The following is a 23,370-nucleotide window of genomic DNA, read 5'->3' on the forward strand; positions in this document are numbered from 1 at the left end:
CAGCGCCGCAGGTCCTCCCACCTCTTTCGACAGTGGGTGCTCTGCCGGTTGTAGACCCCCAGGGTCTGTACCTCCTTGGTGATGGCATGCCAATGTGCCCTCTTCTGGTGGGCACTGACCTAGTAGGGTGACACAGAAATGGAATACAGAGGTCAGGCACCTGCACGAAGGCAACAGCTGGCAGATTGTCAGACATAGGACAAACAGTACTCCCAGACATGCAGGACAGTGGCATGCAGCCTTCCATGCACCAAGGCCCATCCTGGCTCACAGGAACACACATCTGTGCAATCCACTCCATCCATTACTCACACAGTGGCCCCCAAACCCGGACTCACCTGAACCTCTGGCCGGCCGTAGTGTCTGTTGTACAGGGGCAGGACCCCTTCCACTAGTTTCTCCAGTTCTTCCTGGGTGAAGGCCGGGGCCCTTTCCCCTGCACCACGTGAAACATCCATAGCCAGAGGCAGGCCACAGCAGTACACAGAGTGGAGTACCTGTCCACACAAGATCAAGGAGTCAAGTGATCAAACGATGACGAACGCGTGTACGTTCTGCGGCGGTATGCACCATCACCGCCGGCGGCGATCATGATACGCCAGATTCCCCATTGCCATACATGTTAGCCAATAAGGGTGCGAACAGCGGTCAACACCGCCGTACGCTGTGACGTCAACCGCTAGCGGTATTAGGTCACTTCCACAACGAAGGGGCAGAACTACAGTGGACAGACATTTTCCCATCACCTACGCATCTTGAAATTCATAATATTCACAATGCTGGGCCTACTAGCCAATGAATCACCTAGGCCTCCATTCATTGAGTATATAATCACACATGATTTACTCCGCTCCCTCCAAGTGATGTACATGTACATCTGCCAGGTTGCAGTTATTGTACAGACACTACTATGAACAATGTAGTGCATGTATGTAGCAAATCTGTCAATGTATGTGTGCACATCACTCCTTTTTTTTACCCCTCCTAGGTACCGACCCATGTGGCGAGGAAGGGCACCATTGGTGTACAGACCACTTGTGGATATGGGGACCATGGTGGAGCGTCAGATCATAATCACTTACAAACTCACACGCGCAACTATTCAGGACCTGTGTGGATCCTGCACTGACTCCCGGAAATCGTAATCAGCATGCCATTGCAACTGAGGTGCAGGTGCTCTCCGCACTCCATTTCCTGGCCACAGGCTCATTTCAAGTGACAGTGGGCATGGGTGCTGGTTTCTCACAGCCAATGTTCAGCCAGGTACTGACAAGATTTCTGAATGCATTTGTACAACATCTGCTATCCTATGTGTGATTCCCCCAAAGTGCTGACCTCCCTGCCATCAGGTCTGACTTCTATGCCTTTGCAAACATTCCCCATGTCATAGGTACCATTGATGGCACCCACATAGCTATCATCCCTCAAAGAGTGAGTGAACAGGTGTACAGAAGCAGGATGAACTTTCACTCCATGAACATCCAAGTGGTATGTACTGCAGACCAGTACATTTCCCATGTGAATGCCATGTTTCCGGGTTCGGTCCATGATTCATTTGTTTTGAGGAACAGTAGTGTGCCACAGAAGATGGAACAACAAGAAGAGTACAGAAGGTGGATCATAGGTACGTTTGCCTGTCACTAACTGACACATTGCAGAAAACCAGCCTGTCTGACCAAAGGACATTACAATGACGACTCTGGATTGTCCATTTCTCTAGGTGATTCTAGCTATCCAAACTTGCGTTGGCTCCTGACACCAGTGAGGAATCCCAGGACGGCTGCAGAAAGGAAACACAATGAGGCCCATGGACGTACTAGGAGGGTGATAGAGCGTACTATGGGTCTCCTGAAGGCTAGATTCTGGTGTCTACATATCTCTGGGGGTACCCTGGTCTATGGCCCTGAAAAGGTGTGTAGAATAGTGGTGGCCTGCTGCATGCTGCACAACGTGGCAGTGAGACATTCAATCCCCCTTTTGGAGGTGGAGGGTGCTATAGGTCCTGATCAGTTACCTCAGAGAGGTGAGGAGAGTGATGGTGAGGATTAGGAAGGGGAAGATGTCAATTCCAGGAACCAACTGATACAACTCTACTTCCAATAACTGTGTGGGACTTAAGCCTGTCATTGGGGTTAGTGACTGATACTGTAAGTGTGCCATGTCATATAGGGGGGATTGGTCATGATAGACGAGACATGGACCTCTTCAGCATGGTACTGACAGACAATATATGCATTACCTCCTTGCCTAATTTGAAACACACATTACCTCCACCATGCACAAACTGACAATAAAGTTGTTCCCTGCCAGTTGCATCCATACTCCACTTTGTTCAACATTGAAGACCGGGGACAGTTACAGGTGAGATATGTTGTTTATTGGTCGAATACAGTGAAATGTGCTATGTACAGTGATGGAAATCGTAATGGTTGGGTGTCCTCAAAACCGACTTGGTGGCAGCCCTGTTGGATGTCATAGGTGGGCCCTATTTGTAGTATAATACTTTATTTAGCCCTCAGCTAAGTGTAGTTGGTGAATGGGTAGGATGGTTGCTTGGCAGTAGTAGCAGTGTCAATTGTTGGAGTGGGGCTTGTTCTTAGCTGGGTTTCCAGTGCCATATCTTGGCCTGAGGCTACGTTTGGGCGCCTGCTATGGAGCTTCTTGGGGTGGCATGGTTGGGCCTTGTGATTCCTGGGAGGGTATTTCCTGTGCTGTTTCTGCTGCTTGGGTCATCTGTTCCTGGTTGTCCAGGGCTGTTGTGGGGGCCTCTCGTCCGGTGTGGGTATCTGACTGTTTGTTGACCAACTGCAGCAGTGCTCCAGCAATGGTGGCCACTGTGGCATTGTGTTCTTTCCACTGCTGCATTGCCTGTTGGTGTTGTTCCAGCTGCATCCTTTGACTTTGCTCCAGGGTGGATACAATCTGTGCCAAACCTGTGTCGGGTATGTTGGTAGGCCCCCAATACCTCTGCAATGACGTCCTGGGATGCTGCATCCATCCGGTGCCATACCCCCTGACCCACTGGGGCACTTGACCTTGCCCTGGCCCCCTGTGCCTGTGTCCCCTGCGCAGGTCTTGATGTGCCACTTGTACTGGGGCCCTCGCCTTCCTGCATGTTGTGAGTGGGAAACTGTGGCCTCTGTAGCTGTGTTCCACCTATTTGTGCCCTGGGGCCACCTGTGTGGGTACGCCCCCCCTGGCCTGCTGGTCTTGACTGGGTGTTAGGGGTGACAGTGTTTTCCTGGGTGGGGCTGCTGCATGGTGAGCATCCAGGGCTGTGTGAGGGGCCTGCCTGCTCATCAGTGTCCAGGGGTCCTTCGCCAAGGTCTTGTGATGTGCCTCTGTCACCCTGGAGTGCTGTGGCACTCCTTGTCCCCTCCATTAGGGTTGCATGCGTGGTGGTGCCTGTTGGGGGACATAGAAATGTATGTTACATATGCATGAGGGTTTGAGGTGTACTGAACTGTACAATTTTGTGCTGCTGTGCCTTTCAGTGGCCTTCCAGGGTGCCTTTGTGAGGTGGTCATTGCATTTAGTGGCAGTGGTGGGGTTACATTGTGGTGGGGGTTATTATTCCATTGTGGGTACGTGCAGGGGTGGGTGGCTGTGCACAGCAGAAGTGATGTGGGCCTGTTAGTGAGTTGTGGGTAATGCAGGGTGGTGGATGTGGTTGGTAATGGCTGGGTGGGGTGTTGGTCCTGGTGGGTGTGGGTGGAGTGGGGTGGGGCGGTGCATGCATTACAGGTATGGTGTATATGGGGTAATTGTAGATGACTTACCTTAGTCCATTCCTCCAGTGAGTCCCTCCGGGTGCAAGATGGCGAGTACCTTCTCCTCCCAGTCGGGTGGTGTTGGTGGCGGTCCTCCCCCAGTGTTCTGCACTGCGATGTGGTGCCTGGATGCCGTGGCTCTTACCTTCCCCCGCAGGTCGTTCCATCTCTTGCGGATGTCGTCCCTGGTGCGTAGATGGTGTCCCACTGCATTCACCCTGTTGCAATGGTCTGCCACAGCTCCATTTCACGCGCAGTGGGTGTGTGCTACACCTCGGACCCGAATATTTGTGGCTCCAACTTCAGGATCTCGTCCACCATGGTCCTTAGCTCCCTCTCGGTGAAGCGTGGATTTTTTTTGGGGGGGACATGGTGAGGGTGGTGGATGGCGTCAGTACTGGGGACAGGGTTTGGGTGCTCCTGTGTGGGTCGCTATGCTTGTCCTGTCTGCTGGTGTTCTCTGTCTGGCTCTAGTGCTCTCTGTCTTCTGGTCCTAGTTTTGTTGCAAGGGATTGTGGAGTGTGTCTGGGGGTGTTTTATGGTGTTCTGGATGTGTGTCAGGTGTGTGGGTGCTAGGCCTAGCCACTGTGTGCACTTGTTGCTGTTGGGACCACTTGCCGCCAGTGGCAGTCGCAGCCACCAATGGTCTTCTGACCTCCACTGTCCGCTGAAGTGATTTGTGCATCATTATTTGGAGGGCGGGAGGTGGGTGTGCTTGGCGGTGACGGGGTGGGGTGGGCCGCAATTCCCGCCGACAGGGTCCTGGCGGGGAGTGGTGGTCTGGGAATTTTTGGCGGGGTTTGGTTTTTCTATCATTATATGGCGGGTTTCCATTCACCACCACCGGCGCGATTCTGTTCACTGCCACCACTGAGGTCGGCGGTCTTTCCCGCCAGGTTCATAATGACCGCCTTAGTCCCCTGTCCTGATGTTTAAAAAATATAATATAAGGGGACAGGTTAGGGATAATATACCCCTCTAGGACCTGTGGGGTTACACAGATGGACCCCCTGGGGCGAATATAAAACAAATCAGCATATTTTGCTGTGATCCCGTGGGACTCCCAGAGTATTGCAGCAAAAACAAAAAAATGGCAGCTGCCATTTAAAAAATAAATCTATGGGGAGGGAAAATGAAGTAGGGCATTCTCCCCGAGCCAATTTTGGGCCCCAGGCACCACATCCCCTGGGGCACGTATATCATAGAAGAGGGAGGGGAAGCACACCCACCCTCCCTGAGCCGTTTTCAGCCATAGGGACCCATACCCCGGGGCCTAAAGTATTAATTAAAGGGAGGGATCCTAAGGAGACCACAGGGATCCCATGCCTCAGGCCCGAAACCCAAATAAACGGGGAGGCAGGCCAAGCAGCCTCTCTCCTACGAGCCTAAGGATGCCCCGCGGACCCCATGCCCGGGGCCAAATTAAAAAAAAAATAAAGGCCTCCCCAAGCCTTAAAAAGGCTCACTACCTTGGCAGGCCCCCTCCCTGAGCCTTTATTGCCCCATTCTCCATGGCCAGTTCACTTACTCTGTCCTCGGGAGCCCACTCATAGGATACAGTAGATTTGCTGCCTGCACTAGCTTGGTCAGAGAAACATCTGTTTGCTCGACCTGACGGGAGCATTTTTAAATCTCTCACCAAACAGGAGCCAACACTAAGGGCCTCATTTCAAGTTTGGCGGACGGAAAAGACTGTCTGCCAAACTCCCGACAGGGTGGCTGCTGCCTACGTGGTGACCTCCTCACAGGAGTCATTATGAGTTTCCCGCTAGGTATGCGGGTGGAAACCTGAGTTTGCGCCTGCCGGCCTAGAGAAAAATAGGCTACAGCATTGTCTCTGGCTCGTTTTCGAGCCAACAGCAATGCTGTAGCCCGCAGAGTGCACCAGCACCCTCGCAATGTTTACTGTCTGCACAGCAGACAGTGAACATTGTGGCGGTGTTGGGCAGGGGCCCACCTGTGCCCCCTGAATCTGTTCTCCACCAGCCTTTACATGGCGTTGTTACCACCATGAAAAGGCTGGCAGAGAACGAGGTTGTGATCTGCAGGGCAGCGCTGCATGCAGGGTTGCCCTGGTAGATTAGGATCTCCAGCACCGCCAGACAGCTGAGGTCCAAGATCCTGGTGGGGCTGACTGTCCCCTCCCCTTTTTAAGTGCATTGGCCCTAGGGTGTGGGGTTCCCGGGGCCCGAGAAGGCTCAGGGAGGGGATCCGCACGTCCCTCCCTTTAAATTATATATGGCCCTGGAGATAGGGTCCCCAGGGCCTAATTAGGCTCAGGGAAAGGGGATGTGTCATCCCTCCCCCTTTTTAAGTGCATTAGACCCTGGTGTATTAAGGCTCAGAGAGCGGATGACATAAATGATACCATAGAATATGTCATGAGAGATGTAACACAAGCAGTACATGGCAGGTATGCAAGTAATAGCTCTAATAACTGGTAAATTTCTGTGTTTTTTTCGTTCAACACGTTGTCACCGAGATATTCACCTACCTATAGCATCACTTTAACCTTTGTTTTCATTCAGTGAGTATATATGTTATTCGTACAGCTCGAACCTTGTCAAAAGGCAGCAGAGTGCTGCACATGTTGTAAGACAAGCATAAAGTCAGTGAATAGTCGGAGAGAAAGCTAGTTTGTGACAATCTAGCGTTGTCTAAACGTAGCCTTTAGTCTTCAATTTTTAGCTACATTGGATCGGGGTTGGTTCTGCTGGTTGCAGGGAAAATTGTGCCACTTAAGGATTTCTCTGGCAGAACCGCAAACTCAGGTTGAACGTGGGCGGGGTCAGTTCCAGAGAGCCCAGGGGACTCGCTTACCCAAGCACAAACTCTGAGTAAGGGAGGGGCGTGGAGCTCACCAGTCCAGCAGCTCAGGTGTAAGGGGCGTGGTTTCCACAGGAGGGCTGAACCTTTCGCAGGTGCGCCGGGAACGGAAAGGAAGGAAAAGCTGTAAGGGTACTCTTTATTGCTTATCACTCTGGCAGCACTGTCGTTAGTGCGGTCATCAACGGGACAGTTGGATTCGCGGTGATCCGGTGCGACGTCGCCAGCGTTCATCTGCGCGTGAAGATCCTTCCTATTCGTTGAGTTACGTCTGAAGTGTTATCTTTTCGTGCCCCGTATCCTCTCTTTCGGATACTTGGGTATTTTAATATCTGTTTTCACCGGTGACCCTCGAGAGCCATCATGTCGCCGATTTTCAGCCTCTGCCTCCTCTCCTTCGCTAGCAGCCTCCTCCCCTGGGTGGTTGCACCAGGTAAGCATCTAGCGCCGCTGGCTGCTCTGTGGTAACTGGGCGCTTGCGACCTGGAAAGGGAGAGGGTGTACCGAAGCTTCAAGCAGGATCCGCAGTGATCCTGGGATCTGGTCGGCATGAAAAGGGGGAAGAGGAACATCCATTAGTTGCTGGATAGAACAGGACGCAGCTAGAAAAGCAGTAATATTGGCTCCCTGCCCCTAATTCCCCAGCGAAGCAGTTACGTGGGTTTATCACACTCTGCAGTGGCGTCCCCAGAATATGTAAATTAAATCTTCTTCCGTCACCCATTCTCTGTACGTTACCTTTTCCCACATACATGGGTGACATACCTAACTCCCGTAGATCTATTTTACGTTCCTTACTTAACCGATAGATAAGGTGTTGGTGTGTAATGCGTTTTTTTGTTTCCAACGTTTAGTTCTAGTTGATTTACCTAGAAACCATTCTCTAGTTGGGTTTACATTCTTGGGACACATTCTGTCGACTTGAAGAGCTTCATAAAGGATATAGAATATATCCCCCTCTCTTCTCCCCTGGCACTTATTCTGTTTTTTACGGATTAAGCAATGGACATACAGCTCCTTTCCCGTGTGTCCTCCTGATAGGCCAATCATATGGCTCAGATAATCCTGTTGCCCCGACGCATTTTAGCTCATTTTCTCTTCATGAAAGTCGTTTCTTTGTAGGTCGCAGCCTACCAGACAGCACATCTGCCGGTTTGCCAAAGATATCTTGAGGACTTTCAGAAAGCTCACCTAGGAATGCATTCTGCCCGTTGCTTTCCGTTCGCTTTGTTGTTTGTTGTTGTTTGTTGTTGTTTGTTTGTTGTTTGTAACTCACATGTTCTGGCTTTGCATTTTCTGATTTTATTTGTTATAGGCGTTCAACTTGAGGTTCTACATTCCATTGCCAATTTTCTGTTTTCTGTATCCTTCCATAAACTCGCTGTCTGTTATCAGGCCTTTTAATCTTGTTCTTGTCTTGTCACATTTGCTGTGCATTCAAAGACAGAGGTTAAATGTCAGGCGCTGTCTTTTGAGGGAGCATGCTGTTTGCTTTGGGCTGACTTCAAAGTGAGAGCATTTATAGGAAAGAGAAATGTAGATTGCTGTCCCTATGGAGTAGGGGTGTAGTATTTCTTCTAATGGCTTTCCTGTTAGAAACAAACATGTCAACTACTTTAACCCTCATTTAGCTGTTACCTAGACTTCTGTTAGTTTATGCTTGCATATCTAAGTTGCTTAGAAGCACATTGGGACAACTATCAGGTACTTGCAATCCTGCCCTCCATCCCCTTGTGAGAAGTATAAGCATAGCCGGGATCGGATGGTCCCTCCTTTGTGAAGCTCTGGATTGTGATTCTATTTTGATAAAATGAGGGGTTTGAAGTGTGTTTCATGTTTTTCTTTCTTTAAGTTTCATTTCTGCATAGTGATGGCTGTGGCAGGGGTTTGAAGCACTTTTCTGCTTTTTCTAGGGGGTGTTTCTCTGTGAAACTAGTCTTGGCGCAGTAGTAGTGGTGCCACGTTTCATAGCGCTTTCTTCCCATTTTTAGCACCTTTCTAAGGGATTGTCTCACTTGCCACTTAACTCCTCACTGGCAGCCTGACTCATATCGTACATGCACTTGACTAAATCAACTGAATGTAACTCTATTGATATATGTATTTTGACTGTAAACACTGCTCATCAGGGCTCATTAGTCACAGCATTCAAAGCAGCATGAGTTAGAGCCAGCTCAGGCTGAAGGTGTCACAGTATGGGTCTGCATTGAACATTTTTACCAATGCTTGTTTACTTGGGAGAATGTGTGTGTGGAGGAGCAGGGCTTGATCTACACATTCTGACCTCATTGTCCATTTGCTTAAAGTGGCATGATCTTTTTACATTTTAAAAGCGAAACATGTGAAATACAGTTAATCCCATCTGCACATCAGCATAACAAAATGAATCTACTGTATGACACTCCACGCCACCCTGCCCTACTCTATAATACTTCACTGTATTCCATTTTATGACACTCCACTCCATGCCAGTCTCCTTACCCTAATAACTTTTAGCCCTGCTGAACAGCAGCCACTCTGGTGTACAACATTGCTAAAACATATTTCCAAGGCCAATAGCTTTTGCATAGGCAAGACTTATTGGTTTTGCAAATACTTGTTTTGTTTCTGGCGCAGGATGTCTTGCTTGTGTGTCATTTTGTAAAGTGGGCCTGCTTCATTTTGGTGCCTGGGCACAACTCAGAGGGAAATGTAACTTCATTACATAGTGGTTTATGCTATACAGATGCGCTTGTGTAAAATATACATTAATTTTCCCTGCGTTATCACCAGAAAAATGCACATCTTGGGATCCACAATTTCGACACATTTCGTTTTCTACATTGATAAATGTAGTTTGGACAATCTGGCCACCTCACTTGTGTCAATAAGAGGGGCATGTGGAAAACGTAACGCAGTGAAGCCCCTTGGCTTCCAGACAGTTTATTATTTACCTGTTGATACAACAGTCATGGGACAATTAATTTTATTAAAAGGAGATAGAGGAATGGGTTGAGCGCCTTAGAAGAGAAATGTGTATACCATTGTACAACATCTCTTCAGCAGTGGCTTCAAACCAAAAGACAAGCTGTTGTTGTTTGAACCAGATTACTTGGCTGGAATGCAGTGACAATCACTTTGAGATCACAGTATTCCAGGGAATGTCAAGCTCCTGGGGGAAATTTGAATGTGGTCAGTTAGGATTGGTTCACTGCCTGAGGAGGTTGGATAAACATGCTACAAATCTAATAAAGGTTTATGAAGAACCTTTGAAGTGAAAAGCATATTCTTAAGCAAAGTGTTAATAGTTGTATAATTAGCTTGAATCACATTCTTACCAATAATTACAGATTTCCTTTTATGAAATTAGTATAATGCTAGACTACGATAGTCACATTTTCTTTAACCCCTTTGCTGCTAGGCCTTTTCCCCCTCCTGTGCCAAGCCTTTTTTTGCTATTTGGGGCAGTTTGCGCTTAGGCCCTTATAAAGTTTTGTGCACATAAGCTACCCATGCCAAATTTGCATTCTTTTTTCCCAACATCCTAGGGATTCTAGAGGTACCCAGAGTTTGTGGGTTCTCCAGGAGGAGACCAAGAAATTAGCCACAATACAGCAAAAATGTCTTTTTTTTTTTTTTTTAACAAACAAAATGCGTACAAATGCTGCAGTAGAAAGCATGTGGTTTTTTCCCCCTGAAAATACCATCAACAAAGCGTTTGCTGTGCTACAATCACCTTATTCCCAGCTTTCAGGAATTGGCAGACTTGAATCAGAAAACCATATTTCAACACAGTTTTGGCATTTTACTGGGACATACCCCATTTTTACTATTTGTTTGTGCTTTCAGCCTCCTTCGTGCCATTGACAGAAATGCATGTAAAACCAATGTGTGATTCCAGACAGCTAAACATTTCAGAAAACTAGACACAATTCCGAATTCAGCAAGGGGTCATTTGTGTAGATCCTACAAGGTTTTCCTACAGAAAATAACAGCAGAAATTGAGGTGGAAAAAACAGCCATTTCTCTCCACGTTTTACTCTCTAACTTTCTCCCGCAATGTCAGATTTTCAAAAGCAATATACTGTTGCGTATGCTGGACTCTTCTGGTTGCACAGATATATAGGGCTTGTAGGGTCATCAAGAACCCTAGGTACCCAGAGCTAATAAAGGAGCTGCACATTGCAATGGGTTTTCATTGTATATCGGGTATACAGCAATTCATTTGGTGAAATATAAAGAGTGAAAAAATAGGTATCCAGGAAACCTTTGTATTTCCAAAATAGGCACAAGATAGGGTGTTGAGAAGCAGTGGTTATTTGCACGTCTCTGAATTCTGGGGTCCCCATAGTAGCATGTGAATTACAGGGCATTTCTCAAATAGTCCTATTTTTTGCACACTGTCTTACATTTGAAAGGGAAAAAATGTAGAGAAAGACAAGGGACAGTAACACTTGTTCTTCTATTCTGTGTTACCCCAAGTCTCCTGATAAAAACGCTACCTCACCTGTGTGGGTAGGCCTAATGCCCGTGACAGGAAACGCAACATGGACACATCACATTTTTACATTGAAGTCTGATGTGTTTTTTTGGAAAGTACCTAGCCGTGGATTTTGGCCTCTAGCTCAGCCATCTCCGATGCATTTTTTAAAACTAGACACCTAGGGGAATCCAGGATGGGGTGCCTTGAGGGGCTCTCACCAGTTTCTGTTACCCAGAATCCTTTGCAAACCTAAAAATGTGGCAAAAAAGCAAATTTTCCTCACATTTCGGTGACAGAAAGTTCTGGAATCTGAGAGGAACCACAAATTTCCGTCCATCCAGCATTCCCCCCAAGTCTCCTGATAAAAATGGTGTCTCAGTTGTGTAGGTATTCCTAGTGCCTGTGAAAGTAAATTCCTCAACACTATGTGGATACATCAAAATTATCAAGTACAAAACTACCTGTTTTTGCGGGGGGAGGGTCACCTGCGTTTTTCGTCCTGGGCTCTGCAGCCATCTAGGGAAATCTATCAAACCCAGACATTTCTGAAAACTATACACCCTAGGGAGTCCAGGGAGCTGTGACTTGTGTGGATCCCCCAGTCTTTTCTTACCAGAATCTTCAGCAAACCTCAAATTTAAAATAAATTATTTTCCCACATTCCTGTGTGGGATCACCGCACTGACACAAATTTCCTACCACCCAATGTTCCCCTCAGTCTCCCAATAAAAATGACACCTCACTTGTGTAGGTGGGCCAAGTGCCTGTGACAAGGAAGAACAAAAATATGTTGAAATTGAAGGGGAACTAAAGCAGGTCCAAAAAGGATGTTTGTGTAAAAAAAAAAAAAACTTGTTAGGCGGACAAGTGGGGCAGAATTTGAATCGGTATGGATGCAACAATGCTGGGTGGTAGGAATTTTGTGGTTTGCTGCAGATTCCAGAAGGCTCCATCACAAAAATGTGAGGAAAAAATGTGATTTCAAGCAAAGTTGGAGGTTTGCAGGGCATTGTGGGTAAGAAAATGGTGCTGGGTGCATGTGAAGCACACCACCCTGGACTCAACCAGGTGTTTAGTTTTCAGATGTGTCTGGGTCTCGTAGAGTTTTCTACATGGCAGCATCCCAAAGACTAAAAAGTGCATCCCTCACCATTCCAAGTGGGATGATTTAGAGAGTTAGCCAAGCTCTCATGGCCCAAGTGTAAAATCAAAACCCAAAATAATCAAATGTCCTCTTGCTTGCTGTTGGGATAAGATCTTTTAGTGTGCATGGGAGAGCTGAAAGACTGTTACCCCCTTCATTTGGGGCGATGGCATAACCTTGCCCATACTGGTTTGTAGCCAGCACCCCACTTGTATTTTTTTTATTTTTTTTATTTTTTTATAAATCTTCTATGGTGTCTAGTGGGATTTCTGCCCCCATTGTGGCAGATGGGCCTTAGAAAAATAGTCTGATCTGCCCCTCACGGGGGCAGAAATGGCCAACAGTAATGTGGCCCCATGGAGAGCGACCCTTGCCCAAGGGGCTGCCCCCCCCCCCAAACAAAACACACAGCTATTCCTGGTGTCTAAGTGGTTTCTGCCCCCCTGGGGGCAGATCGGCCTAATAGGAATAGGCCGATCCACCCCCAAGGTTGACAGAAATGGCCTAAAATAAATTTGTCCCCCAGGGTAGCAAACTCTGCCTGAGGGGTCGCTCCCCATGTAGTCAAGACGGCTGGTGATGAGGGCTTGTGACACGGTTCTCCTGGTGTCTTTTGAGAACCATCTGAAGATTTGATTTTTCAGAGCATTCTGGGAGTGTTGAAGCAGGTAGAGGCCACCCAGTTGACCTGTTGTCTCATGGAGAGCTTGCTGTCGACTATGATACCGAGGTTATGGGCATGGGTGGTGAGGGAGGGTGCTGGTCCTAGGGCAGAGGGCCACTAGGAGTTGGTGCTCAGTTTGAGGCAGTTGGTTCTCATCCAGTTGGCGATGTCGATCATGGCTTACTGGAAGTTCGCTATGGTAGTGTCTGTGTCTTTGGAGAGGGAGAGTATGAACTGGGTGTCAATGTATGAGATGATGAGATACTTGCTGCGAACAATTGGTGCTAGTAACATCATGTAGATTGTGAAGAGGGTGGGGCTCAGTGAGAAGCCTTGGGGTACATCTCATATGATGCTCTTGGGGTCAGAGATGTAAGGTGGGAGGTGGACATTCTGGGTGAGGACGGTGAGGAAGGAGGATATAAGCTTGAGTGCGTTGATGCAGACGTGGTTAAGTCTTTGGATGAGGAGGTGGTGGGAGACAGTGTCAAAGGGTGCTGACAAGTCAAAAAGGATCAGGGCTGCTGATTCGCCGTGGTCTAAGATGACTCTTAAGTCTGTACTTCATAATCTATGATCTCAAAAATGCTTTATTTTAGGGATATTTGGGGGCATTTATTAATGCCCAGCTCTCTTTAGGTCTGGAGGCAGCTTTTCAGCGCAATACCAGCCTGAGCTTTGACTTGACCTTTTTAATGTTATGCTTTAATTTATTTTTCACCCATTAAGTTGTAAATTTACTTGTGTGCTATGGATCAATGCCCCTTTGCAGGATCTGCTTTGAATAAGCTTAGCTGTTGGACAGATGTCCTTACATTTTCTTCTACAATGCACTGGTATAGATAGAAATTCATGATGGACTGGGTTGTGAGTCTTGCTGCTAAAAAGCTGTCCTCATCCTCTGACGTGCTAAACAAATATTATGAGCTACTTTTTAGAGTCCCCCAGTTAAGGACCTTGTTCTAGGAGTTTAATCAGGCACTGTTTTAAAAATCTGAGTTGTGCCACAGTGTTTGTTTTGTTTTTTCATTTTGTGTTATCTTTATGTTGCACTGCTCCATGTTTAAGTAATTCCATGCACTTCTTTTTTTTTTCTTTTTTTTGCAACCCCTGTTTCTAAATACCTTCTTAGCTGATATGGAAGTGGTAACGGTGCACTTATGTTGGTTGTTGTGTATCTGTCTTCAAAAAAAAAAAAAAAAGATGTGAAACAAAGTGAAACTTATGTCAGTTGCATGAGGTCAGGTTTATGTACTGTAAAGACATGGTAAAGACTAAATTAAGGACAGGAAAAATATTTAATGGATAACTATATAATATGATACTCTAATGCTATTGCGGGCTCGGGTGGCATCATGATTCCAAAGACAGTCTTTGTAAATGTCATGAATATTTTGAGATTGCACGGTCAGGCCATTTTACATACATTATTTTGTTTATCTTGGTTAATATGTGCTTAGGAAATCTTGGCAGAAGAACCTTTGTAACCTACAGGCATTTGGGAAGGAAATTAATTTTGATGCTTGCCACTCTTCCCAGATATGAGATTGCTAATTGTGCATGTCTTTGTGGAGGACATCAAGAAGAGGGGAATACTTTGGCAAAACAAATCTAGCATTGAGTTAAGTGTATGCCTAAATATTTAACGGAGCCTACTGTTCAACTAAGTCAACTGTCCTGTATGTTATCCTTGCAGGCTTGTTTTAGGTCCGATAGCACCATCTTGTACAGTTGGGTGTAGTTGATCTTAAGACCGTACACCTCAGAAAAGCAGGTAAGTTCTGTTATCAGAGGTGTTTTTCTTTTACCTTGCATTAACAGAATTGTAGGGGCGAGTTAACCATTTATATTAATTTTTGCTGAGTGGGCAGAAAGTTATGTAGAATGTATTTGACCATATTGAGGCCTAGCTCTTTTTAAAGATATTCATTGAATAGTACCATTCCACCCTATTGATTTGTCTTTTCTACATCTAGCAGGAGAAGGACTATTTTGTTGTTTCTCTTGTTTGGTTGATTTTTTTAGATCAACTGCTAGATGTAGGTGGTTACAGGTGTGGTTTTCAATAAAGCCTGATTGACACACTAAGAGAAGTGAAAGGCATATAGAGTGGCAATTACAAACTCCTATTGATTTGGGTGGGCGGAACACACAATGTCGTACTCTAGAGAGTTCCATAAAAACTCAGCGAGATTCCACGGAGTTCTGACCACCCCTAATTATGATGTTATGTAAGAGGAAAGCCCACTGCTGGACAAGCAAGTATGTTGATGATATCTGTATGAAGCGTGGTATAAATACTATCAACCAAGCAATCAATATGGAGTAATCCTGTACCTATAAACTAAACATCAATTAGTTACCTGTGTACTGCATAAAACCGTTGTTCTCTTTGACAAATAATGTGAGCATGTGCCACCTCTTCTGCAGTGTTTTGTGAAGCTGACAGCCACACCAGTTTTATGAAACCCATTGGGCAGGAAAACCAATCACAGGCTCTAACAGGAAGTGCTGGCCCTAATCCAGAGGATTAGCACTTTAATGCTGAGGTGGGGTAGGGCACGAGAACAAGCCTTTGAGAGGTTGCTAACATCCCTTTGTGGTTGCAGGCTGCCTCCCTGGGAGGGCACGTCCTGGTTTAAAAAACGAAAAAACAGCGAGCTTTCAGAATCAGGCCTCCTATGACGCTTAAAACAAAGCAAATTTTCTTTAGTTGCTTGATAGATGTTATTGCTACCTAACTCAATGGCATTCATTACATCAGAAGGATAAAATGCTTAAACACAGTGGCCTTGATATGAACCTGACGCTGTTTAAAGAGTCCTCTCTGTAGCAGGTGCATGAACCAGCTTAACTGTTCACTGTTTCGGGCTACACTCCCTGGCAACAGATGCAAACCAGAGCACTTGCAGCCTCGTCAGCAATAGCAAGTACTATAAAAATTCTACAACATGTGCCATGAGGTATCCATTGTCAATTAGTGTGAAAAAGAGAGACTAGCGTGATGAGGGAGTGACAAATCAAAGGACTACCTCAGCATACTTACAAAGAACTTGACACCAGTTTATTGTCACCCCAGACCTATTGAAGCCTAGTAGGGGAAGGAAGAAAAGTCCAGGACCAACTGTGGAGAAAGTACAGAGTTTCTCCCACTTCAAAGACTGACACCAGGTGTATACATATTGGACCCTCAGACCAACTCTTCAGTGCACTCCTGCACCTGTGGAAGGCTATAAAAGGACTGCTGTGTACTCCAGGGTACTTCCTTACTGCATGAGGCCTGCCTTGTTTCTCGGAGGACTGCCCTGCTGCTTGAGGCCTCCCTTGTTCTTCAGAAGACTGTCCTGCTTCTTGAGACCTGCCTTGTTGCTTTTAAGAGAGAGGGCCATATCTTTGAACCCAGGACTACCAGATTGACTCTAAAGGTCAGGTGGCTGACCTGTGTGTGTGTGTTTAAAAAAAAATAAATAAAAAAAAAAAAAATTATGAGCTACAGAGACACAACAAGCTACAGGGGCTTCCCTTCACCTGCCCAGCTGCCCTGTTGCAACTGGCCTTGCCTGCAACTGAACCTGCCTGAGCCCTGCTGGCCTCTGTTAGAATGAGGTCCTGATCCTCAAGAGGTGCACCTCTGAACCCTTGGCTTGCATTAGTTTAGCTCATCCTTGGAAAGCCTGAAGTTTTGAACTCTGCGCACAAGACTTGTGAGAATGTTACCTTTTTTAGAGGGACTAACCTGGACCATGTACCCAGCCCGCACTTTATCGTGGTCATCCTTAGCATATGACTTTGTCCCAGTCTAGCGCAAGATAACCACAGTTAAAGCTTTCTGCTTCTTGGTGCTAATATTACTTAAACTTTATAATTGCATATGTCCAATTCTGATTGGATATTTGCCATTTTGTTATCACTATATATATATATATAATATAGTATTAAATTTTACTCTATTTTCTAAATTGATGTGAGGCTTTTGTTGTGCGGAGGGGGATAAGCTCCAGGGGGGCCCTTCAGCAAAAGTGGTAGGTGGGGTGTACTGGGGAGAGCAGCCTCCTCCATATACTTTGCATGGGGGCCCCCCACAAGTTTCTTTATGCCACTGGCGCTAATCCACGCGGGCATGCACTTTAGTGCATGGGTGTGATAGTGTGATGGTGATGTCAAGCATAGGTTTTTGTAGTGGAAGAGTACTCTGCTTTATAAAAACTATGCTTTAACTTACTTTAATATTTTTACCACTTCATGTATGCTGTAAAGTGTTGTACATGTTTCAAATGTTTAGAGAAAATAAAACTTTACTTATTCTTTATGCCTGCCTCAAGGAGGTGTAAACATTTGGCACAAAGTCCTAGCTACCTTTTTATTAGTAAATAAGGCTTTGCATCTGAAACCATGGATGGTTGTATGGGAATTAGAGGTGGGCAAGCTGCTTAAAGCTCGAGCTTGAAGCCTTCCTCAGGTCCAGCTCAAGGTCCTGGTGGAACCATGAGCCCATAATGAGCACAGCATTGGTTTCTGCCTGCCACCCTTCCTCTACCTAGGATGTGGTGTTATACAGTCAGAGCTGCTGGCTGTTGTGTTGGGGGACCAGGTTTGAGTCTTCGCATTGGCTCAACATCCTGTGTTTCTGGGCCAATCACTTTACCTCCCCCCACCCCATACCAGTAATCAATGCATGTGATGTTGTGTATAATGTAACTGGTACTCATGCAAAGCACTCCAATAGTATGGATGGAAGCACGAGAACCTTCTGTCCAAGGCTTGGACTATTTTATTATGAGATGAAGGGCACCAACCTTCAGAAGTGCAAACCCAGTGTTTCACACAGTTAAAAGGTCCATGAGTTCCCTCAGTCCCCCTTTGAAGCAGCTTCCATAAAAGGAAAGTGTGACATACACTTTACAGTGCAACAGAGCTACAGCACCCACAACACACTTTGCTAAAGGCAACAATTACCTGGAATGGGAAGAGCGGATAGACCGGGATGGCTGGGCCATGAAATAAAATCACTTATAGAAACTGAGGTCAGAATATTACTTTATTCCTTAAAGATTCTGTTCAAATAGTGTCATGTTAGGAACGGTTTCAAAGCACTAGGAAAATAATTTTAAAAAAAATACATTAACATTAATATTCTGTCAATTACTTATGTTGCAGCTCCTTGGGACTCACAAGGGTTAGGAAATAGCTATAGAAATGCCAATATAATAATACAATGTAACTGTCTTGCTCATTTATATTTTAAAGGAAACCATAGCCTCTCCTTTTGTAGTAGTTAAGCGTGTAACAGGGTACTACTGAAGTGTATTTGTCAGAGAGGAGAAATATGCTAGTGGAGCTATTCACCAAGTCTTTAATTGACACCTTACAAGTGGGCTGAAGAGTGCATATACTGCAGGGGTCACAACAAGCAATTTAAAAACAAAACCTCCTCTACTTTTAAAATGTCTTTGGATGACCTGTTTAGTACTACATAAGTAAGAATCCTCCCTGTCATGAAAAGTGCAGCAGCCCGGCAACAAGCGCTGCAAGCTGTGATTCGGGAAAAGAGACATGCAGATTTGTCAGCATCATTCAAACGTAATTCGTTTTTCGGTACCCGTGCTTTTAATGCACTGAAAACTAAGTAAGTTTGAACAGGGACTGCATCCCTGTCACTTCTTCAGGGTCATTTGTTCTCATTCTCCTCTCCCCTTTTTGCCCTCCCCCACACCTTAAATATTTAGGGGGGATAAATCCTGCACATCCCCCACAGTTCCTATGCCTTTGAGTGTGTTTCACGCTAACCAATCCGCATAGATCATACTTTTTCCAAGTCTCAAGGTGTACTTATTTTGTTTCCAGATGGTGGAGGCGCCTGTGACTTTGGGACATTTGCACTTCATCCTGTGGCATATGGGCCTGCTGTCTACTGCTTTTGGGGGTGAGGGTGCTGATGTCAGCCATTGAACTGCTGCAATGCTCCCTTCCATAACTAACTGTACGGCCATAACTAAGCCTTTTATTCCACTCGCACCAGGTGGTTAGAGCAGGCTGACAAGGTGATGCAGAAAAAAGGCTAATGTGTGCACAAGTGCAGCTCTGGAGGAGTAGTGTTTGGTGTATTACAACCCCTCCCCCCCCCCCCCCAAAACATGCATTTTCTAGTAAATTGTTGGGTGCAAGTGCTTTCGGTTGGGTACTGTGAAGTGCCTGTCACATTTCACCTGGGATTTTTACATGCCCACACAGACAAAAACACACGCACAGTCATCTGTCTTGAAGGCCTTAAAAGAATGTTGATTAGTTTGAAAAATATAATGTTTTAAGTACCCATACCACTCTGCACTCCTCTGTCTTTGAACTGCCCTTTAAACCCCCCCTCCTTGTCCTGCTTTTCATATGATGTCTTTTAACAAGATGTCTCATTGTAATTGTTGGAACATCTGAAGCACACACCCATCCAAACTTACTAACTTTTACAAATAGCGTCTCTGGTTGGCAGTCAGTTTGCACTATGTCCAACAGGGACCCTCACTCTAGTCAGGGTAAAGGAGAAACACACTTGGATAACCCCTGCTCACATCCTTGGTAGCTTGGCACACACAAACAGGCTTATCCCAAAGGCAATGTGTAAAGTATTTGTACCAACACACACAGTCCTAAAGTGAAAACACTAGAAAATGACTCGATACCAGATCAGAAAAATAAACAATATTTATCTGAGTAAAACAAGACCAAAAAGACAAGAATCCAACATACACAAGCCAAGTTATGACTTGAAAGATTAAACTTTAATATAGCGCTTAGAAACACAAATTCTTCGATTAGGTGATATCACGGCGTCCTGATGGAGCCATTCCCTACATTCCAACACTGATGGCGACAGTCACGGATTTGCACAGACCCCCAGGTACAGTACTTTGTGCAAGTGAGGCAACAAGCCGGTGTGCGAAGTCAGGGGATCGAGGCATCACTGGATCAGGTGCGGCATCGGTTCCGGTGCTGCAGAGTGGAGGCGTCGGCCCTTGCTGAGGAGCTGTGGAGGTGAGGCAGTGTCAGTGCAAAGCAATGGATCCGCACACTTTTGGTAGAATTGATATCTGGCGGCCATGGTATGGTGCCTCGGAGTCGGGTGTCACGGACGTCGGTGACACGCCACTTCGGGACTTCAAGGAGTCGTGGACTTTAGGGAGGCTGCATCGGCCCTGCACGGTCATCACACTCCAGCGAGGACCACAGCTTCGGGTGCAGGTGGTGGCGCGGAATCTGGCAGCGGTGTCACTCCGGAATCGTCCGAAGTCAATGCACTTGGTTCTTCACCAGCTTCTCCTTTCAAGGGACTGGATTAGGCACCACTTGGCAGAGCAGGAGTCTCAGCAGAGAGTTCAGGTGCTGGTAGAAGAAGTATTTAACGGCTGTGAGACTTCGGAACTGGGGCAAGCTCAATCCAAGCGTTTGCAGACCCTTCACAAGCAGGAATATACCACAAAGTCCAGTTTTTGTCCTCATTCGGGCAGAAGCGGCAACTGCAGGTCAACCCAGCAAAGCACAGTCACAGGCAAAGGGGCAGTACTCTTCCTCCAGCTCTTCAGCTCGTCTCCATGGCACAGGTTCCTCTTGAGTCCAGAAGTAATCTAAAAGTCTAGGGTTTTGGGTCCTATACTCATACCCCTTTCTGCCTTTGAAGTAGGCAATCTTCAAAGGAAACTGTTGTTCACAAAATCCTGCTTTGCCCAGGCCTGGCTCCAGACTCACACCAGAGGGTTGGAGACTGCATTGTGTGAGGGCAGACACAGCCCTTTCAGGTGTAAGTGACCACTCCTCCCTCCAATCTAGCCCAGATGGCCCATTAGGATATGCAGGCTACACTCTAGCTCCCGTTGTGTCACTGTCTAGTGGAGATGCTAAAACAGCCCATCTGTCAGTCTGACCCAGACAAGGAATCCACAAACCGGCAGACACCGAATGGCTTAAGCAAGAAAATGCTCACTTTCTAAAAGTGGCATTTTCAAGCTAACAATCAAATAAACAAATTCACTAAAAGATGTATTTTTAAATTGTGAGTTCAGGGACCCCAAACTCCACATTTCCATCTGCTCTCAAAGGGAAACTGCACTTCAAAGATATTTAAAGGCAACGTTAACCTATGAGAGAGATAGGCCTTGCAACAGTGAATTTGGAAGTATTTTGCTGCAAGGACATGTAAAGACACACCTGCACATATCCTACCTTTTAACATACACTGCACACTGCCCATGGGGCTACCAATGGCCTACCTTAGGGGTGCCTTAATGTATAAAAAGGGAAGGTTTGGGCTTGGCAAGTGGGTCCACTTGCTAAGTCGAATTGGCAGTTTAAAAACTGCACACACAGACACTGCAGTGGCAGGTCTGAGCCATATTTTCAGGGCTACTCATGTGGGTGGCACAACCAGTGCTGCAGGCCCTAAGCACCTCTAGTGCACTTTACTAGGGACTTACTAGTAAATAAAATATGCCAATCATGGTAAAACCGATTACTCATACAATTTCACACAGGGAGATCTTGCACTTTAGCACTGGTCAGCAGTGGTAAAGTGCCCAGAGTACCAAAAACAGAGTCCAACACACATCAACAGCCTGGGAAGTAAAGGCAAAAAGTTAGGGGAGAACACTCACCAAGCTACGCCCCTGATAGTGTGTACAGTTTAAACTCTGGCTCATTGCCGGTGACATAAACGAGTCACCTCCTCTGTGGGCAAAGTGCAAAGTTAGACCCTGTACCACAATGGATGCATGCAGTATTTGTAAAATAATAAGTCCTGGTGTGCAAAATGCTGCTCAGACACCCGTGGCTGGTGTTATAAAATGTAAGCATGCCAAATACCAAGGGTGCTTTGTCCTGATAACACCTCAGGTCTCTTTAATTGGCTGCCAGCACTCCCTCCCCTCTTATCTGACTCTTACTTGTCTGTTTTCTCCCTTGGCAATGGATTTTCTCTTCCTCCATCTTTCCAGTTTCTGTGTGTTTTGCCTCTTTTGCTATTGGGAAATGTCAGATGAAGTGACCTGGAGCACTGGGTGACTTTGTTTTCATTGTAGGCATGTTGTTTGCAGTCTTGGAAGCCAGAGTACAGTATCTCTGAGTGAAGAGAGCTTTTGCCCACCCAGTGGCCTTGCACTGTCCCTACAGTGGCTGTGTGTTGACTGTTACCCAGTTTTAGAAATTGGGGCTCTAGTTGGCAGAGGTATGCTCCCTGTCCAAGTAGGGACCACAATTCTAGTCAGGGTATGTTGCACACTATAAATTAAACTGTGCTCACCCTGTGGTAGCTAGGCACAGAGCAGACAGTCTTAACTTAGGAGGCATTGGGTAAAATATTTGTGCAACACTTTAAAACAGTTGAAGATACCACACAAAAATAATCCACACCAAGTTAGAAAAATAGATCTTAATTTAATTAACAAGACCAAACCAACAAAAATACAATAAGAGGAAGTCAAGAAATGAATTTTTAAAGAGTATTTGCAATTGTACTGCTTAGAAACTTAAAGCGCCAACAGGGCTATCTGGTCGCACTAGACTGGGGTAAATCTAAAGTGCAGGACCGACTGCGATGGAGCATAAGCCTGCTAAAGGAACCAACCTTGCCCCACTGAAACAGCACCTTGTGTGGATAGTTGGGTCGACGTCAATGACCAAATGCGAAGAGCTGAGGAGACAATTTGAAGGCGATGCATCTGTTCTAATCAGCATAGTTGGGTGATGCGCAGTCGTCAAGCTGCACAGTCGTGGATGCAATGTCCTCTAGGTGTCGTATTGAACCCTTTATGATGAAGGCAATGCATCATTGTCCAGCTACTCGGCCGGTGATGCGAGAGGTAATGAGGTGGGTCTGATGGAGATGTGTCCATTTGGAGCCATGCAGTTGTGATGCGAAGTCCTCATGTGCAGTTGCGATGGTTGTGATCAGTACAGTGGGGGCAATGCATTGTTGAGAGTTGCAACACAGAAGAACCCACTTCCAAGGGCCCAGAACTGGATTGGCACCACTTGGCAGGGCAGGACTCATATTTGGGCGAATCCAGGTGCTGTAGGGAAGATGCAGGTAGACTTTGATCTCCCTGAGACTGCAGAACAGGAGGCAAGCCCTTGGAGTCACTTTGTTTCTGAGGATGTAGAGATGCACTTCCAGTCCATCTCACACCCAGCCAAGGAGGGCAGCAGAGCAGGCAAAGCAAGAGTCCAGCAAAGTCCAATAGTGAAAAAGTCCTTTCAGCAGAACAGCAGTCCTTCTTACTGGTCCAGGAGTCTACTGATTTGGTGGGGTTTGGGGTCTAGTACTTATAACCAGTTGTGCCTCTAAAGTGGGGGGCCTTCAAAGAGAAGCCTTTGAAGTGCACAACGTCCCTACCCTTCCTTCCCTTGCTTCAAATATGCTACAGTGGGTTATGCCACCATTTGTATTGGGACAGGCACAGCCCTATTCAAGTGTCCGCTCTTTCCTCCCAGTCAGCCCAGTAGGACCAAGCAACCTGATGAT

At 46.3% G+C, this 23,370-nt stretch overlaps 1 protein-coding gene across 8 annotated transcripts in view; it reads left to right on the forward strand.

Moving 5' to 3' along the window:
• The first annotated feature begins 6,671 nt into the window (after positions 1 to 6,671).
• The window catches only part of LOC138299904 (membrane cofactor protein-like), a 439,137-nt gene continuing 422,438 nt past the window's right edge, over positions 6,672 to 23,370 (forward strand). For 4 of the 8 annotated variants that reach the window (XM_069238618.1, XM_069238613.1, XM_069238615.1 and 1 more), the window contains exon 1: positions 6,673 to 7,029. In XM_069238618.1, the coding sequence (XP_069094719.1) occupies positions 6,960 to 7,029 (70 nt within the window). In that variant the 5' untranslated portion in view covers positions 6,673 to 6,959. Of the gene's footprint in view, positions 7,030 to 23,370 lie in introns of all 8 variants that reach the window. The other 4 variants (XM_069238611.1, XM_069238612.1, XM_069238616.1 and 1 more) reach the window with 2 other exon arrangements.

This window comes from Pleurodeles waltl, chromosome 6 (assembly GCF_031143425.1).
Source record: "Pleurodeles waltl isolate 20211129_DDA chromosome 6, aPleWal1.hap1.20221129, whole genome shotgun sequence".
Classification (NCBI taxonomy): Eukaryota; Metazoa; Chordata; class Amphibia; order Caudata; family Salamandridae; genus Pleurodeles; species Pleurodeles waltl.